The sequence below is a fragment of the Oculina patagonica genome, chromosome 7 (assembly GCF_052425735.1).
Source record: "Oculina patagonica isolate OP01 chromosome 7, crgOcupat, whole genome shotgun sequence".
Classification (NCBI taxonomy): domain Eukaryota; kingdom Metazoa; phylum Cnidaria; class Anthozoa; order Scleractinia; family Oculinidae; genus Oculina; species Oculina patagonica.
In genome coordinates, this window is record NC_135764.1 from 3,674,339 (window position 1) to 3,691,001 (window position 16,663).

The window sequence follows — 16,663 nt, forward strand, 5'->3', positions numbered from 1 at the left end:
CGATAAAGAAAAAAATTAATTTAAGATTCCAGTAAATTTCATATTCAGTTTTTCAAATTATTAAATGGCTTTGCAATTTTCCCCCTCCACTTTGTTCTTGACAAATCTTAAACTGAAAGAGGTTAAGAATAAAAAGGTTTGTACTAGAAGAACAGAGCCTGGGTTTAATGATTATCACTTAGCTTTTGAAAAATTGAGCTCAGTACTCAACAAATGACAGCAATCCATTAGGAAAGTGATGGAGAGGACAAAAATGGACTTTAATAAGAAAAAATGAGAAAGTGAGGTTCATGTTTGGCATGGATTCTCTTCACACAGTTTGAAGATCTGTCAAATCTATAAATCCCCCCTTCGAAACATTGCTTTCTATCATTGAGTTCCTTTTTTACATTTTTTTTAATTTCATCAGTAGGAAGAATACTTCCAGTATTTAATATTTTTTGGGGGCCGACAGTGTTTGTTCACCTAGAATAGATCATAATATGAATCCAACAGGCATTTTTCCAGTACTTGTTGATAAGTAACATGCTTGAATGTTGCATCATGGTGGTTAAAACTAATTTGGTCAAGCCCTGTCGTTTGTTCTGCAGTAGTTTGGAGAAGGAAGGCCAAGCCTGCCACTAATCTTCACTTTCCTCGTTGCTAAATCTCGTATGTTTTGGGTGTTTTGTCTTTATTTCTGAGGCCTGTAAAAATAAAAAAATTGAAAAAAAAAAAAACACAGAGGGAGTAAGCAAGAACTTCACACAATCTTCACAACACTTCAATACATTTCAGTGGCATTTGCCACGATACATGTATGTTTAGTATCATGTATCTGATTGTTGCCATTGATCACCTTATTATTTATCAAGGTCCTAATAATGCCCAGAAGTTGCAACCCTCCATAAGTAGTAAACGAATGAGGCTACTAAATCCGAAAGTAATGATCCTTGTTACTTGCAGAACTTTATGGTAGCAAGAAAACTGAATTAAACCATATGCTTTAATGCTAAACAATAACACTTGAGGGGGTTTAGGATTCCAGGGTATAAATGGTCCAAGAGAAAAGAAACAACACTTTTGTCTGTGCTACTAGAGAAAGGAGCAAAGCATGGGGCTCGCAGGGTTTCTGTTTGCTTCTGAGGGTCCTTTAACTTTGCAGTGAAATATGGACAAATTGGCAAGTTAAAAATGTTAGGAGTGTGGGAAAGGCCTAAAGGGCAGATAAGAGTGGAAGGGCAGGAAAATACAGCTGTTAGAGTTGCACAGTAGCTGTGTTCTTGATGAAGTGAAAAAAAAAAAAAAAAAAAAACTAGGATTAACTTACATAGCCAGGAAACTCATAGTCAATGCCAAGATCTTTCATCTTTTTTCTCTTCTTTTGTTCTTTTCTGAGAATATTTTTGACTTGTTTTTGATGTTCCTCGTCAGTCTTTGTCTGAAACAGACGGAAAGAAAGGTGATAAACACAATCATTATAGCACCAGAGTAATGAAGATGTGATTTTCAAAAAAACCTGTGATGCAGGGTTGAACTTGCGACTACAGACAACAAATCCAGCAAGTTACCAGGAATCTCCATATGTGGGTCAGGTAGTAGCCTGCGGGCGCGCATTTCCGGCCGTGCTTCTCTTCTCTTCTATTTTTCGGCGGAGAGAAGCGACGGCCGGAAATGCGTCTGCTCTCGCAGGCTAGTCAGGTAGCAGCTCTCGCAAGGTCGCACATGAATGGCTTGCTACCCTTTGAGAGAACAATAGAACAAACAACAGGAACAATGCCCCAAGTCCGCAAAACAATAGCAACTGCTACACTAGAGGAACAGTAGAATTACAAGCTGACGAGAGCTGCTACATCCTAAACAACTCAGCCATGCTGACAAGTGTCCTATCATCAAATTCTTCTAACTTAAACTATAAAAAATGTATGGAGACCAATAAGTAAAATTTGTGTGTTGACAAGTCGATCAAATATGAAACAAAGGTGCTGTCAATTTAAACTTGACTCCAATACATCTTACTTTGTATTGATCTTTTATTACAGGGCCGTGGGCAAGATTTTGCATGGGTGGGTGCAAGCACCAGAGGCGTGAACCTCTCTTTTGTGGCGTGTGGGTGGACTGCTGATGCACCTATTGCACCCTCCTGCCTATGGCCCTGTTTCAACAAGACATTTGAGGGTAATCACCATTCTCTTTGTTTTGTTGACTATCAGTACTCACCTTATTTTGCTTTTTGATTTCATTTTTCTGTCGGGGTATAAAACGAAATTTTCTGTTTGATCCTTTCCATAGCCTTGGATGAACTCTATCATTAGGGATTACTTTGCCTGTAAAAATGGAAAATGGCAGAAATTTAGATTCAATAGTAAAGCCTTAAACGTACCTGGCTCATCTCAGAGCTACACTTTGATTTCTGTAGCATGAAGCAGCCGGGAGTATTTCTACTCCCCCTGCTGGATGTGATGCTAGTCCATCGCAGGGTTACCTCCCCAGCATTATGTCAGGTTGCCTCAACAATTCGTCGGTACCCATTCATATTCCTGGGTGGAGAGACGCACTGTGGGAGTGAAGTGCCCAAGAACACAACACAATGGACATCAGAAATAGGCCCTTTTGTAAACTGAAGGCCCTGTAAATGAACATTAAAATGCGATCTTAAGAATTTCAGGCTCCTTAGTGTGACTACATGTATACTCACATTTTAATAATCTTCCAAACATCATGTAATTATGCATAGTTTCTGCTACAATTTTGGCGACTTCATCACAGGCAAACTCCACAAAGGCATAGCCTTTTGATCTTGCAGTCTGTGTAGTAGAAATAAAGAAACAAATTAATAACCTGACAAAAAATTTAAATCTCAAGATAAAAATAATCACTACCAATTACCAATTTTACCAAAAAATGTCTGTCTTTTCACAGTCAAGTAAATAAAATTCGAAATACAGGTGCACATCACATCATGGACCAAAACACAGGAAAGAAATGCAAAACACCATGATCATAAAATATACATGTACATGCTTTATAAGATATTCCTGCATTGGACTTTTGACACCCATAACAACATTAAAAGTACTATAAAATGGTATACAGTAAAAACCCGCATATAAGAACCTAACATTTAAGAACCTGTTAGGCTAAAATTTCATTTTTAAGCACCCTTCATAAGACCATTTTAGGCTAAAATTCTAAAACAGGTTCTTTTTTCAAAATAAGAGATAAATACTAATTCCAATCCTCTGTCAGTGGACATTTTTAAAGAGGAACTTTGACATTTTATCATGTTATGTTATTTTGTTTACAAGATTTATTGGGAATTATAGTGAAGGTTACAGTATAGGTTTGATTTTAACAGAATCAGATTAAAATAGTATATATTTTGCTTACCGAAGCCTCCAAGAATACTTTATTGGACATTAAAGACCAGATCATTTAAAAATTCTACTTTATTTCTTGAACAAAAGTTAAGAACCTAATTAAGAACCTGGTTGCCTATTTTACATATACATTTTATAGAACTGTTTAGGCTACTTGAAAAACCTAGGTTCTTATACGCGGGTTTTTACTGTATAGTCGACTCTCTCTAAAATGGACACCGTCGGGACCGGCTCCAACTGTCCATCTTAGAGAGGTGTCCGTCTTATAGGGAGTTTAGTTACAGTAAAATTACTGAAAAAAATCAGGGAGGTGACCAAAAGCAGGTTTCCGTCTTAAAGAGGTGTCGTCTTATAAGGTGTGGTAGAGTTGACTGTATTCTTATTATTGTAAAATAATCTAAACTAATCTGATGCAAATTTCAACATAAACAAGGCTTAATACTGTGATTCATAAACAAACCACTGTTATGGATGGCATATTATTTTATTCATTTCTTATCTAGAGTCTGAGCCACCCACCTTTTTGCTTCTTGAAAGTCTGACTTTATTTACTGTGCCAAATTGTGAGAAAAAGTCTCGAATTTGATTTTCATAGAAGCCATGTGGAATATGACCAAGATAGATAACACCAGGGGTCAAGTCATCAGCCTAAAGTGAAAAAAATGTGAATAACCTTATTAAGTCAGTCAGAGTGTGTACATTGATGCCTGTAACTATCACTGGCTTTTTTACCCATTTTACATGGGGTATGTTTTCCCTAGTGGAGGGAGAATTCTGTGAGTCAAAGTCAGTTGGGTCACACTTTCCTAACAAGCACACAAGGTACATGTACAAGGTAAAATTTGCATTTGAACTTAGTGGTCCATCTATCAAACCATGTCTCCAGTTTATGTAGCATGAAGAGACTAGGAGTATACCCACTCCCCCTTTAATGAGATCCAAGCCCACTGCAGAGTGATCCCTCAGGATTTAATTTGTCCCTACCCACCCCTAACCCTTGGGTGGAGAGGGGCACTGTGACAGTAAACTGTTCTGCTCAAGGACACAATGTGCATAGCCAACCGCCAAAAACACAATTGAGCTCCTTGCTGTTTTACTTCTGGTCATTTTATTTTTTTTTTAACTAACGCCATCCCTTTTTTTGTCTGTTTATCGTTATCTGACTGACCCATATTTTGGCATTTTCAAAAAAAAAAACTCATGGATGCTGGCAGATCGCAAAGAAGCATTAGTGGTTTATCTTTTTTCGTTTTTCTCAGCTGATTTTAACCACGACATCGATGTTTTCTACCTCCATTGCAGCTATGTTGAATTTGTAACCACATTTCGTTGTTTCCAGCCTCCACGGCAATGATGCTTTGGTACAGAGCCTCTTAGATCTTGTACATTGCTCCGATTTTTTTGAGGATTTTTTTTAATCCGACCAACCAACCCAAAATTACGAAACACATTCAACAGTAAAAACAGTAAGGATCAAAAACTTGAGGTACAAGATTGTGATGACCTCAACTCAAAGTCCAGCAAACTGACCATCAAGCCGCTATGTCTCCATCCTTTCCTTAACAGAATATATATCCCCTATTAAATCCCCATAGTTTTCCTTGTGATCTTTCAGATTTTCTTTACCAAAACATTCTATTAACTCTAATCATGTTTCATCCTGGTCATGGGCTGGGGAAAAATTACATTCAATCTCCCTGGATTTTTTACTTCTGGGGGATAGCTAGCCAGTGATATATGCATATCACTGAAAGATCAAGCAGCATTTTCTTAGGAGGGGAAACACGATGAAACACGTATCAATATCCTCTCAAAATATTTGTTATTAGTATAATTTCAGAGGTAATTATAAGAATTGGGGCATTTTGACCATTGGTCGAGAAACTCGGCTTGTGAAGCTATAATCACCCCTCAGGCTCAGTGATTATGTGATAAACACAATCTTTTACTTACCTGGGTAGTTATTCTCTTGACTTTATCCTCAAATTCTTTTTGTTTATTTGAATCAAGAGCTAAACTTGATAGTTCATTCTTTTCACCTTCTTCTATGTTGTTGTCCGCCATGTTGAAATTTAACCACGTGGGTATGGAATGCGCATAAACTTACACGTGTGACGCGAGCCCGCGATGTCGAATCGAACTCCATTGCTATGACAACGATCATAAACTCCTCAGATCGGAAACAAAATGGCGAAGTATGTTATCGCTGGAAAGGCAAATTGCCCTTTTTACGCCAAAGCAGAGCTTCTAGCCGATGAGCTTGCGTTAAACCTATCAGATTTCAAAGTTCACAAGATTGTAAAGCAGCCCGAAGAATGGGAAGACTGGCTAAAACTGACTTGCGAAGAGAAAGGATGGAAGCATGTTAGCTCTCCTCTTGTTTGGCGCGAGCTGGTCGATCGAGGCGGCGCGGGAATACTTCTTGGTGGATGCGATGACTTCTTAGAAATGGCGAAAGGCTATTACGGCATCACTTCAGTGAAAATGAGCGACGAATTGATAAATATGGCCAAAGAAAATCTTCAAACAAAGATCGAGATTGATGCAGAGGAAGAACAGCGAAAAGCCGCCATCACACCTTTGCGAGTTTGTGTCGGTGGGGCATCGAACGCTCTGGCTTATGGTGTTTTGAGTTACTTAGCTCAAGGAGAAGTCTTTGGAATCGATCAGGAAGTTAGTATATATCTCCTCGACACGCCTGAATCGCAAGAAGTTCTCAAAGGAACAGCCATGGAGATCCAAGACTGTTCATGGCCTCTCCTAAGAGATGTGGTTTACACCTCGGATCCAGCGGTCGCCTTCCAAGATGCTAGCGTCGTAGTTCTGCTTGACGGAGTGCCTCTTGCAGGCGAAGGGGACAAAAAGGAGCAGCTTCTTGCTAATGCCAGAATTTTTAAAGCTCATGGACAGGCACTTGACCAGTATGCCAAGAATGATGTAAAGGTACTCATTGGAGGTGGGCCCTCGAGTGTGAACGCTTTTGTCACCAGTAAATTTGCCCCATCGATACCAAAACAAAATGTTTGCGCGTTGGCTCGCCTCCAGGAAAATAGGGCCAAGGGACAACTGGCCAAAAAACTGAATGTAAACACTGCTGGGTTGAAGGATGTAATTATCTGGGGTAACATAGGTGTCATTACCACAGCAGACCCAAGAAATGCAAGAGTGCATGGGTATGATGGGGCCATTTGGGGACCACATGTTCCCGGGTTCACACGTCAAGTACCAGAAATGGTTCATGATGATAAGTGGCTAGCTGGAGAGTTTTTGGAAACATTAAAAAAGCCGCTAGATAATGTTAAAAACCCAGGTGCGACCCCACCTTTATCAGGGAGCTTTGCTGTGCTGTCACAACTCTGTGACCTGTGGCACGGAACATCATCAGAGATTTATTCGCTTGGAGTATCCTCCGAAGGATGGTATGACCTTCCACAGGATATTGTGTTTTCTTTGCCGGTCAAGTTTGGCCAAGGTTCCTGGAAAATTGTTGACAATATCGAACTTGACGAAAACCTTAAATCTCAAGTGCAAACCATTGCTGAAGAACTGAAGAAAGACTGCGAGGAAATTTTAAGTGAGCTGAGCTCGGAAACTTGAGTGGATTTATAGTTCTGTTTGTACATAGGTAGAAAAATTAGCATCTTTTGACATGTAAATTAATTATTGCCAAATATATTGTAGTGGACTAAAGACTAAACAGAATATTCAACTGCTTTAAGAGTCAATAAATGTCAATCAATGTCAATAAAAATGTAAGTCAATTTTCAACTAGTGCTAGTAAATAAAATCACTGATGTTTAAAATCGGTATGTGTGAAATCTGGTGATTTCCTGGGCAAGGTGGGGTGGGGAGGAGGAGGTACATCCACTAACAACAGGCAATTTAGATCCCTGCCAGGGTAGTCAGAGTAAATTCTGACAAGTAACATGGCCCAAAATGCACTGACAGTGCATACAATGAAATTATGGCCAATAGCATTTTTTCCCATAATTTTCTGATTGCAGGCATAAAGTATAAGACAGTAACAAGGGTATTTATTTTAAAATCTGGACAAGTGACACAAGATCCCTCCACCCGCCTCTATCACAGTCTGTGCCACCCCATTGGGTATGGTTTTAAGATTTTCTTGGCAGATCCAGGCCCGTAACCAGGATTTTTCACGGGTGGGTGCGTATGAGCGTCTGCGGCGCGAAAATGCAGGGGGGGGTATGGGGGCATCCTCCCCTGGGAAATTTTGAAAAAATAAGTTATCTGAGACAGCATTTCGTGCGTTTTGAAGACAGTTTGTAAGGAAACAAGGCACTGGTAAAAGTGAAGGTAGCAACGATAATAATCTGGTACATTTTTTAAATTCAAAAACGTATTTTTTAGAAACAGAACCTTGTAAACGTAATTTACAATGAATAGCTAACAATGTCGGCAGTACATAAAAAAAGGCAGAAAATAGATAGCTTTCATTATTTCAGTGTCAAATGGTAATTAAATAAATCAGCCTGAGTGTTGGTTTGTTGAAGCACCCAACCTTCTTGGGTGCTTCCAATCCCGACAAGTACCTAGTCTCCTTTTCTTTTTTCTAGCGCCTGGAAATATTAATGTAACTTCGAACGGTTCGACTATTAGAGACTATGAAGGACATTTGGTAGAATTTATAGTTGAAATTAACCTAGAATCACCAATTTTATACCTGCCAACTTTTTCTGGTAAGGGTAATTTTTTCTGGTAGGTGGGGGACAATTTGGTCAAAAATATAACACACGAATCTATCAATGGTGGACCTTCAACCCAAAGGACCATATTGAATGTATGTTTGAACAGTACAGGAATACCATTCCCCTTTCCCTTTTTCACAATGAGCGGACTTCCAAGGCTCGTGGGGGGGGGGGGGGGTGCGGACGCACCCATCGCACCCCCCTCCCTACGGGCCTGAGATCTTTAAAATGAAAAAGAGAAAAAAAAAAAATTTGAAAAACCAATCAGATTTGAGAAATAGCAATTAAAGACCACTTTGATATAGTAGAAAATTTTACAGTGTCTGAAAGAGGGATGGGAAATTTATACTGATAAAAAAAAAAATTGCAAAAGAAGTGGAAACACAACTACGTGTAAAAACCCAGCAAATTTCCATCGCTCGCATCTGATCAGGACTGTTGAATATTTTTTCCAAGTACATGTATCTTTAATTAAGCTCGCCGCAAAGACAATGATTTCGACCTTATGTTGGTTCAGATCAGACACCGTTTTTCGCGCCATTTTACGCGCTCTTTTCAAATTGGCGCGAAAAAAGGAATTGTTCCGGCATATCTTGAAAGTCCGCTTATGCGGGTATTTTTAATTACAAAAAGACAACGGACTGCGTTTTTTGAAAAAAATAAATTCGGCGCGGAGAGCCAGTTTTCGGAGTTTTCATTTCGGTTTGGGAATTAAGCCTGTGTGATATGAGATTAAAAATCGAATCTTGCAGTTTCCCAAAGAAACGCACCCTCTGTAACATACAAAAGGTTAATTATACACATCTCCTCGCTCCTTTGGAACAGTCTAGACTGAGTTCCTATCTTTATTGATCTGCTTCAAGTATAAAAATAAGTAACAAGATTTTGAGGAAGATTGACAAAGAAAAGTCTGGAACTGAAAACTTGCCCAAGTTTCAAGCTAAAAGCAAATGTAGTAGTCGCGTGTATCGCACCGATTAACGGTGAGTTAGAATGTTGCATTTTCAAAATTTAAAGTGCTTCCTGTAACACCGAATTGAATAGCAGATCAAGATAACAGCCGAAGCTGTAACTCACGTTCACCAAGAACGACGTTGCCCTTGATGTGACGCAAAACAACTTGAATGATAGTTAACGTTTGAACCGGCTTTCCAACTTCTGATCTGCTTCGTTTTTCGTCAACATTTCTTTTACACACAGAGCTAAACGTTAATGCAAAGTGGCATATTTTATGAAGGTAAGATCAATTAGCATCTTTTACCGTTTTGGGCTCGCTAATGTTATTGACTTTCCCTGTAGCAGCTGTTTTCTGTTTTGATAATTTTCGTAAGATCAGGGTATCACCATCGCAACACACTGACGTAAACGGATGTTTTCCACTTATTATTCGGATACGATCACTAGTCATAAACAAGACAAACCCGGAGCTGTCTCTTATTAATTTAGAAAGATTGAAATGGCGACGTTTGGAAAGGGCGCGATTTTTCTTATTCTGTTCCTTCTGTGGTGTGGGTACATTGTCATCGGGATCTTCGTCTTCACTGCTGCGGAAGGCAATGTGGAGAGACCGTACCACGAGCAGAAAGAACGCCAGAATATGTCAGAGGTGCAAGCTGCAACGATGCAGAAGCACAACATGACGGCTGCCGAGTTTGACGCACTCGCGAAAAAGATTCGTGAAACACCGCGCGAGGATTATTACCACGAACGCCGATGGAATTACGCAGACTCGTTTTGGTTTGTGGTCGTTTTGCTTACGACTATTGGTGAGAACGGGGAAACATTGTTGAATTCAGTAGTTGAAGACCGTTTAACCTAATGAAAATTCAAGGTGTTGGCTTTGTTTTGATTTAATTTGACATGCATCAAAACAAGATTATAATAATTGCCATGATTGAAGATAAGTATCTACTTGAAAATATGATTCATTTGTTTTGTGTATTTTATTTCGTTGCAAGGTTAGAATTCGCGATAATCTTGTAAAATGCTCCCGGCAAAATTTTTTTCGCGGGAAATTTATTTCACGAGTTGCGATGAGTCATGCAAGTTATATTGATATTAAAATTATTTTGTTTTGAGAATAAATTTTCTCAGGACTCGCCCAATCAGAACGAAAATAAATCTCAAACTCACTAAAAGGAAAATGCATTAGGGACCAAGATGCTAAGAGCAAGATCACATTTTTAGATAAAGAGCATCTATTAACTAGAAAAAGCAACATTTCGACTCTTTACGTTCTTCAAAGACCTCAAATTGCGTTTTTTTATGTCCAAATAGGATATGGAGATTTGATACCCGTTACTTTTCTCGGCAAGGCCCTATGCGTGGTGTACGCCATCTTTGGCATCCCGATAACTATCTTACTGCTCAGATTCATTGGCCAGCAAATGCTGCGAGGCGAGAGGTCGCTCATCAGGGCCATCGAGAGGCGCTGTCTGGGAAGAAATGGACCGCCATGCTGCTTGAACGAGAAATGCTTCCTTATTGGCTTTGTGTACTTGCTGTCGCTGTTAGTGATCGGCGCTGCTGCGCAGATGACGGCTGAGGGCTGGAGTTATGGAGAAAGCTTTTATTTTTACGTCGTTACCTTCACGACGGTCGGCTTTGGAGATTTGTATCCCCAGAAAGCGAAGTACATCGCCATCCCGTTCATATTTCTGGGGCTCACCGCCATCTCAAACATTCTGCACGCGGCAGCCGCAGTGGCGCTGATCAGACGTGTGACCGCGGGCTCACAGGACAACGACGAAACTGAAGAAACTGAGAAGCTGGAGAAAATTGCTGATGTTTGAACAAATGTAGGAAACGTTTAGCAAAACTGTGGTGAGCGGATAAAGCCATGACACAATGAATGTAAACATCTACATAGAAAAAGTTAAAAGCGTAGGAAATAAGAACAAAACTACATTATATTTGCCTTGAGGCCTTGAGGCTCTATGACTTATAGCTTGTAATTTTATCAAAATATGCCGACTAAACTAAAAGACTGATTTCCACTAGCGGCCAGAGTCGCAGTCGGAGTAGTAAGAGTGCTTTAGCTTACGAATCATAAGCTCGACGGAATCGGAGTCGGAACAATCAGAACGTTTCTCTTCCGATCACCGCTTATGACTCAAGTTGCTTATGATTCAGTGAAACTAGATCAGTCGGAGGAACAAGTGCCAGATGACGGCGACATCACTTCTTCGAGAAGTGACTGAGCCCGCGGTTTTCTTCCCAGAAGTTGCTAAGCAACATGACGTATTTATACGCGTAACGGCTTTCGAAGTACTCTTGAGCACTAACGCTAGTTTTTGATTGGATGAAATTATTCGGAAATATTCGAGTACTTCAACGAAGATTTGCCACAACTGGCACTTATTCCCACAACTGAGATTGTTGGAGTCGCAAAGCAGGAGTGGAAGAACAAACCAATCACAATGCTAGTTCTCAGGCCCTCCGAATATTTCCTTTCTGCTTGCGACTCCGACAGCTTAGTTTTCACTGGATCATAGGCGACAGAGTCATAAGCGGAATTGGAAAGTCTGCTTACGACTCTGTTGGTTTGATTTTCACTAGATCGTAAAGCACTGCGCTTTACCTCGCTTTTGAAAACCAGCCTGAAAGGAGCTACGTTACGGACAACACATTTTGAAAAAATTGGCAAAGTTTTTTAAATTTTTCGTTCGAAATTTGTCTAAATCTTTATCAGTCGGAACCATTCTTGGTATTTTCGCCTTTTTATTACTCCTTTGTTGTTTTTCTACGTTAGAAAACTATTATTTTCAGGTGTCCTTCAATTTGAAAGGAATCAGAAAATGACTTAAGGTAATTCCCTAGAAATAGAACTGCTCATAGATTTCCAACCAAACGTTGCCAGTTGGTTGTTTACCTTCAGGGAAGTTAAATTTTAAAATAAAAAAGGGGGGTCACCGTATTCGTTTATGAGCAGGAAGACCTTGTATTTACCATATAATTCCTTATATTTCCTTTGCGAGTACTGGCAAAGTACACGTTTTCGGTGATAATGTATTATTCTGCCATAGAAAGTGATCTGTATTCATTTTATAGAAATAATTTGATCGCTACTTTCGAACTAAGAGAAAAAAATGATAGGTCACCGAACTCGTTAACGAGTAAACGATGATTTCTATCTCTCACGAGCCAAGTCGCATAGAAAAAAGCCGCCATTTTGTTTATGTGCGCGCGCTAATTACGCGTAAAATTCTGCGCAGTAAGGATGCGCAATGCAATACCAGGGAATCACCTTAATTTACCGTGACATTGCTCCTTTAAAAGCTTTCGCGAGTTAAACAGGTCACGTGTATTTAGGACGAGAACTATTATTATATACAGCATATATTTGGATATACTATAACATACTTCATACTATAGCATAAGTGGCAGCTGACAATTGTTATTTGGTTGGTATATATCTGTCTTGATTAAATAAAATATACCTAGAGAATTTGAGTTGCCATTACATTTCTGGTGATTGCGGTGGAGTGGTAGAGCGGGGGTAGGGAAGGGGGTGGGTGAATCACGTCCGTTATAAAATGATTCAGCTATTTGAGCGTTTTATTATTGTTTACAGAGATATAAAACACATGCCTTACAGATCACAGGTTTGATTTTGTAGAAAAGTGCCCGAAACAAATAACAGGAACCCACCAGGTAGTGCGAATGAGGAACGCGAAGCGAGATTGGAAATGGATTCAACTCATGGCAGATAAACTTCAGAACGGGATTCTAAATTTTCAAGTTTGGTTTGGAATTCCTTGAAAGTTTGCGAAAATCTTATTGTTACGTCACTGATTTCTTTTTCTATGGTTCCTAAATTTTTTCTCTTCCACACTGGTCTCAAACACGTACCCGTCCCTTTGCTATCATCGCCCAAGGAGGAAATTTTCAGATATATTTAAGAAACCAGTTCATGCTCAGTTTTTGTCTATTGAGTTATGGAGACCACGCGGAAGTTTGAAGAACACGAGAAATCCGTTAGCGTTGCTCGAGGAATAGCCGTATTCATTGTTCAAAGAAAAAAAACGTAAAAAATAGAATGGCTTTTGGAAATAAAAACTAAAATACACCTTCCGTTCGATGGTTTTACAAATAAAACGGCACGCAATACATGCAGAAACGATGACGTTTTACACGAGAAAATTTGTCAAAGCATTAAGCTAACGGTTCACTTGGCCCCCATTCCCTAATTAATAATAAAATAAAATATATATATATATATATATATATATATATATATATATATATATATATATATATATATATATATATATATATATATATTTATATAAAAAAAAATTTGTAAAATGAAAGCAGCTGACAACTAAATGTGTATGTTATGTTATTGTTTTCCAATGAGGAGTGAGGGAGACTTGGCGTAATTAACAATATTGGGGGTATTAGAGAGTGGCAATAATAAGTGGGAGACAGTGGGAATTAAGCATGGGAGTGGTGGGGGTAAGAAAAACATTAACAGCTAAAATTTTCTGACACAAAGAAGCAATGTTAGTGATTGCGCAAATATAGAATTGTGAGGCCGTGGAGATCTGTTGAAATTCAAATTAATGCGATACAGTAGTGTAATCTCTAAGATAATACATGATTGCGTGACGAACCCAAGCAACGGCTGCGAACTGAAACTATTAAACAAGAAGGCAGCCATCGTGAATTTGAACACAAAGAACTTACTATAGGTGTAGGAGCTTTGGTTTATCAAAAGATGGCAAATTTGTTAAGCGATAACGCAGCACAAGGATACAGAGAAATCTCGCTTTCCGTGCAAAAGGTGGAAGGGGAAATGTTTGTTCAAACAGATATTTGTCCTCAAGCAGGAGACGCCATCTTGGATTTAGGTTGCGGTACAGGAGAGCTGTCTGCATATCTGGCTGAGCTTGTAGGACCCGAAGGAAAGGTTGTGGGTGTTGATCCTGACAAGGAACGAATTCTACTGGCTAGGCAAGCTCATGGTGAAATCAAGAATCTCTCATTTGTAGAAGGAAGCGCTTCAAACTTCCCAGGGATCGGCTCCGAGTCATACGATATTATATTCAGTAATCATGTCATTCACTGGATCCCTGACAAACAAGAAGTCTTCAAGAATATGTTTGGAAGTCTTAAAAGAGGTGGGAAAATAGCCGTTCAGTATGTGGATCATTCTTTCCCGTTTGAAGTACGCGCTTTCGAGAGTTTCAATCCTGAGAACTTACAACGCTTTCTTGACATGGTACATGAGGAAGAAAGGGCCAAGGTTGAGCAATACTGTACCTCTGCAGGATTTGACATCCTTAAGAGTTATGACGTGTCCAGCACGCAAATGGTTTTCGAAAGCATCGAGTGTCTTATGAAATATCTTTGGTCGATTACACACGGTGTTTTTGATCTTAAGCTGGTAACGGAAAAGCGTTTGCAGAGTTATAGCTACCTTGATCCGTACTCAAGCCGAGATAGCAACCCTCGTTTCGACTTCAGAGGAATCGAAGAGGAATCGGGAATGTGTCGATTGATAGCTGTAAAGCAAGGAAAGAATGCTAGCCCATAAATATATTCAGACTTCATCTTCTCACAATATCGATCAATAGATACTTATCTTGACAGTTATTATAAGTGAGGTTCAAAGTTCTATTATTATGCAAAACTTTCAGACACGAAAATTCCCTCTCGGTATAGGCCTTTTCAACTTTTAGACAATTTAAACTACTATTACCACTTTTCTTAATTGTTTTTTTTTTAATCTCAGATACAAAAACTATTATTATTACTATGTATTATTCAGTGTATTATATACTACTTATTAACCGAGAGTGAGGTCATACAGGGGAATCCAGACCGAGGCGTGATGTATTGACCGAGCGACAGCGAGGTTCATCAGGTCGAGGGAGATCCCTGAATGGCCGCGACAGGTTAATAAGTTATTTATTATATGGCCTAAGCACTACAAAAAAAGAGTATAATCAAGGGAAAAACACTGAGACTCGCCCTGCTCCTTCGTCGCTCATATAAGTTCGGTATGCTTTTTTCTTCAGTATTGAAAAGATAGTTATTTTTTCGGCATTTTGTTTTGCCCCCTCGCTAGTAGCTTTTACCACCTCAAAAATAGGGCCCAATCCATGTTTTTGCTGCAGAGCAAGTCAGGGAATAGAAAGAAATAGTGAGATGAAATCCAACGTCATTGTCTGTCACTTGTGGCAGGATGCATGTAGTCATTTTCCCAACTGACAAGATAAATCGCACGCGCACCGGCGACAACAACAGAAAGACGGCGTTGAACGACGCAAAGTCATGAAAGCGAAAGTACAAATTATCACGTCAGTCATCCCTCACGCAGAAACCACCCAAGACGGAGACGAAGACATGCGAAGAAATGAATGAGGAAGAGGAAGGACCGCTGACACACACTCCACAAAATAAAGTGGCGCCAGCGCGCGCAGTCAAAAATCACAACTTCCCCCAGCTATTTAGCGGGGCAAAGTACCACCTGTCAGTCGTAGAAAAGGATAAGGAGAACTAAAATGAAGACCGAAATACTAGTACAACTGTCGCCAACGAATGACGAAGTTGACTAGAAAGTAAGAGAATTTTTTCGACGGATCCAGTATTCATTAGCGCGAAAGTGGGTGCAGCGAGAAAAAAAGAAAGAAGAAGAAGGAACGCGAGCGTCTTGCTGAATAAAGGCGCAGTTCGGGTAGTCCCCGCAGCGCCGATTTTTGTTCATGGATATAACGGGACCTCGGCACACACCGCGCACACCAGCAAGGCTTGCAGCCAGGGCGAGAAAACACAAAAAGCGAGGAGAAAAGTCATAGCCCGGCATACAAGAAAATATAAGCCCGCTCAGCAGCCAATCAGAGCGCGCGTACTATTGTAGACATATAATAATGCAGAATTATCACACACACAGATCACACTTAAGCATATAAACATCGCATTAATGGTTATATGATTATATGCAGATTATATTGGTTATACTACACGCCACATTTATCAACGCATTAAAGAGCATAGAGCCTCTTTAACTGGAAAGCACAAAAAAGAAGTCGAAAGTGGAGCGGTTTCAGAGCCACCTTAAATTTTCGTAAACTTAAGGTGGCGACGAAACAACTACAGGAATTTTTTTTTAACTTTGCAAGAAGTTGTATTTTATCTTGCTGATCATTATTCAATAATAAAAAATGGGGGTCACTGAACTCGTTTTTGAGTTATAAGCACTTAAAGCTAAAATTAAGGGTGTTGTTAACCGGTTATACCGTTGCTATGGTTACTAGTGACGTCAAGAAAACAATCACAATTTGTTTGCCAATGACTGGGCATTTGTTTGAAACCATTTTTGTAGCTGTAACTGATAAATGTTTGTAGCACTGACCCATCAAGGTATATAAGAGCTGGAAAGTACTGAAAACTATCAACAATTGAATGGGAAATGCCAGTTTATTATATTAAATTATTATTGCTGCGATGAAATGAAATTGTTCTCACTTATTTCATCGTGGACTTGGATTTATTTTGGCTTTGGTAGTTAAAGATCAACATGGTGATATCCTCTTGCTCGCCGATATACGATGTTTCTGACAGTTATGAATTCAAAACAGTCTGATTTAA

The 16,663-nt window shown here is 39.4% G+C and overlaps 4 protein-coding genes across 4 annotated transcripts; 3 read left to right on the top strand and 1 right to left on the bottom strand.

Annotated features, from left to right (window-relative positions):
* Nucleotides 1-239: 239 nt before the first annotated feature.
* LOC144660220 (MKI67 FHA domain-interacting nucleolar phosphoprotein-like) lies at nt 240-5,526 on the bottom strand. Its single transcript, XM_078520822.1, has 6 exons — nt 5,313-5,526; nt 3,879-4,007; nt 2,678-2,786; nt 2,200-2,306; nt 1,310-1,420; nt 240-686 (listed from the first exon to the last, which is right to left on the bottom strand). Exons 1-6 carry the CDS (start codon nt 5,421-5,423, stop codon nt 621-623), a joined length of 633 nt encoding a protein of 210 aa, XP_078376948.1. The 5' UTR covers nt 5,424-5,526; the 3' UTR covers nt 240-620.
* On the top strand, nt 5,490-7,172 carry LOC144660179 (putative malate dehydrogenase 1B). The gene has a single exon (XM_078520772.1). It carries the CDS (start codon nt 5,547-5,549, stop codon nt 6,954-6,956), a length of 1,410 nt encoding a protein of 469 aa, XP_078376898.1. The 5' UTR covers nt 5,490-5,546; the 3' UTR covers nt 6,957-7,172.
* Nucleotides 7,173-9,352: 2,180 nt separating this feature from the next.
* Nucleotides 9,353-10,988, top strand: LOC144660245 (potassium channel subfamily K member 9-like). The gene is made up of 2 exons (XM_078520846.1): nt 9,353-9,834; nt 10,346-10,988. The coding sequence occupies exons 1-2, from the start codon at nt 9,525-9,527 to the stop codon at nt 10,858-10,860; spliced, it is 825 nt and encodes a 274-aa protein (XP_078376972.1). The 5' UTR covers nt 9,353-9,524; the 3' UTR covers nt 10,861-10,988.
* Nucleotides 10,989-13,426: 2,438 nt separating this feature from the next.
* LOC144660054 (2-phytyl-1,4-naphtoquinone methyltransferase-like) lies at nt 13,427-14,842 on the top strand. Its single transcript, XM_078520614.1, has one exon. The coding sequence runs from the start codon at nt 13,788-13,790 to the stop codon at nt 14,604-14,606; it is 819 nt and encodes a 272-aa protein (XP_078376740.1). The 5' UTR covers nt 13,427-13,787; the 3' UTR covers nt 14,607-14,842.
* Nucleotides 14,843-16,663: the final 1,821 nt, after the last annotated feature.

Bases quoted from the DNA above. Each gene is read 5' to 3' on its own strand.
- LOC144660179 (XM_078520772.1), top strand. From the start codon at position 5,547: ATGGCGAAGTATGTTATCGCTGGAAAGGCAAATTGCCCTTTTTACGCC.
- LOC144660245 (XM_078520846.1), top strand. From the start codon at position 9,525: ATGGCGACGTTTGGAAAGGGCGCGATTTTTCTTATTCTGTTCCTTCTG. The intron at 9,835-10,345 runs GTGAGAACGGGG...ATGTCCAAATAG, and splicing joins CGTTTTGCTTACGACTATTG to GATATGGAGATTTGATACCC.
- LOC144660054 (XM_078520614.1), top strand. From the start codon at position 13,788: ATGGCAAATTTGTTAAGCGATAACGCAGCACAAGGATACAGAGAAATC.
- LOC144660220 (XM_078520822.1), bottom strand. From the start codon at position 5,423: ATGGCGGACAACAACATAGAAGAAGGTGAAAAGAATGAACTATCAAGT. The intron at 4,008-5,312 runs GTAAGTAAAAGA...TTTTCACTTTAG, and splicing joins TCAAGAGAATAACTACCCAG to GCTGATGACTTGACCCCTGG. The intron at 1,421-2,199 runs GTGAGTACTGAT...CGTCTGTTTCAG, and splicing joins AAATCAAAAAGCAAAATAAG to ACAAAGACTGACGAGGAACA.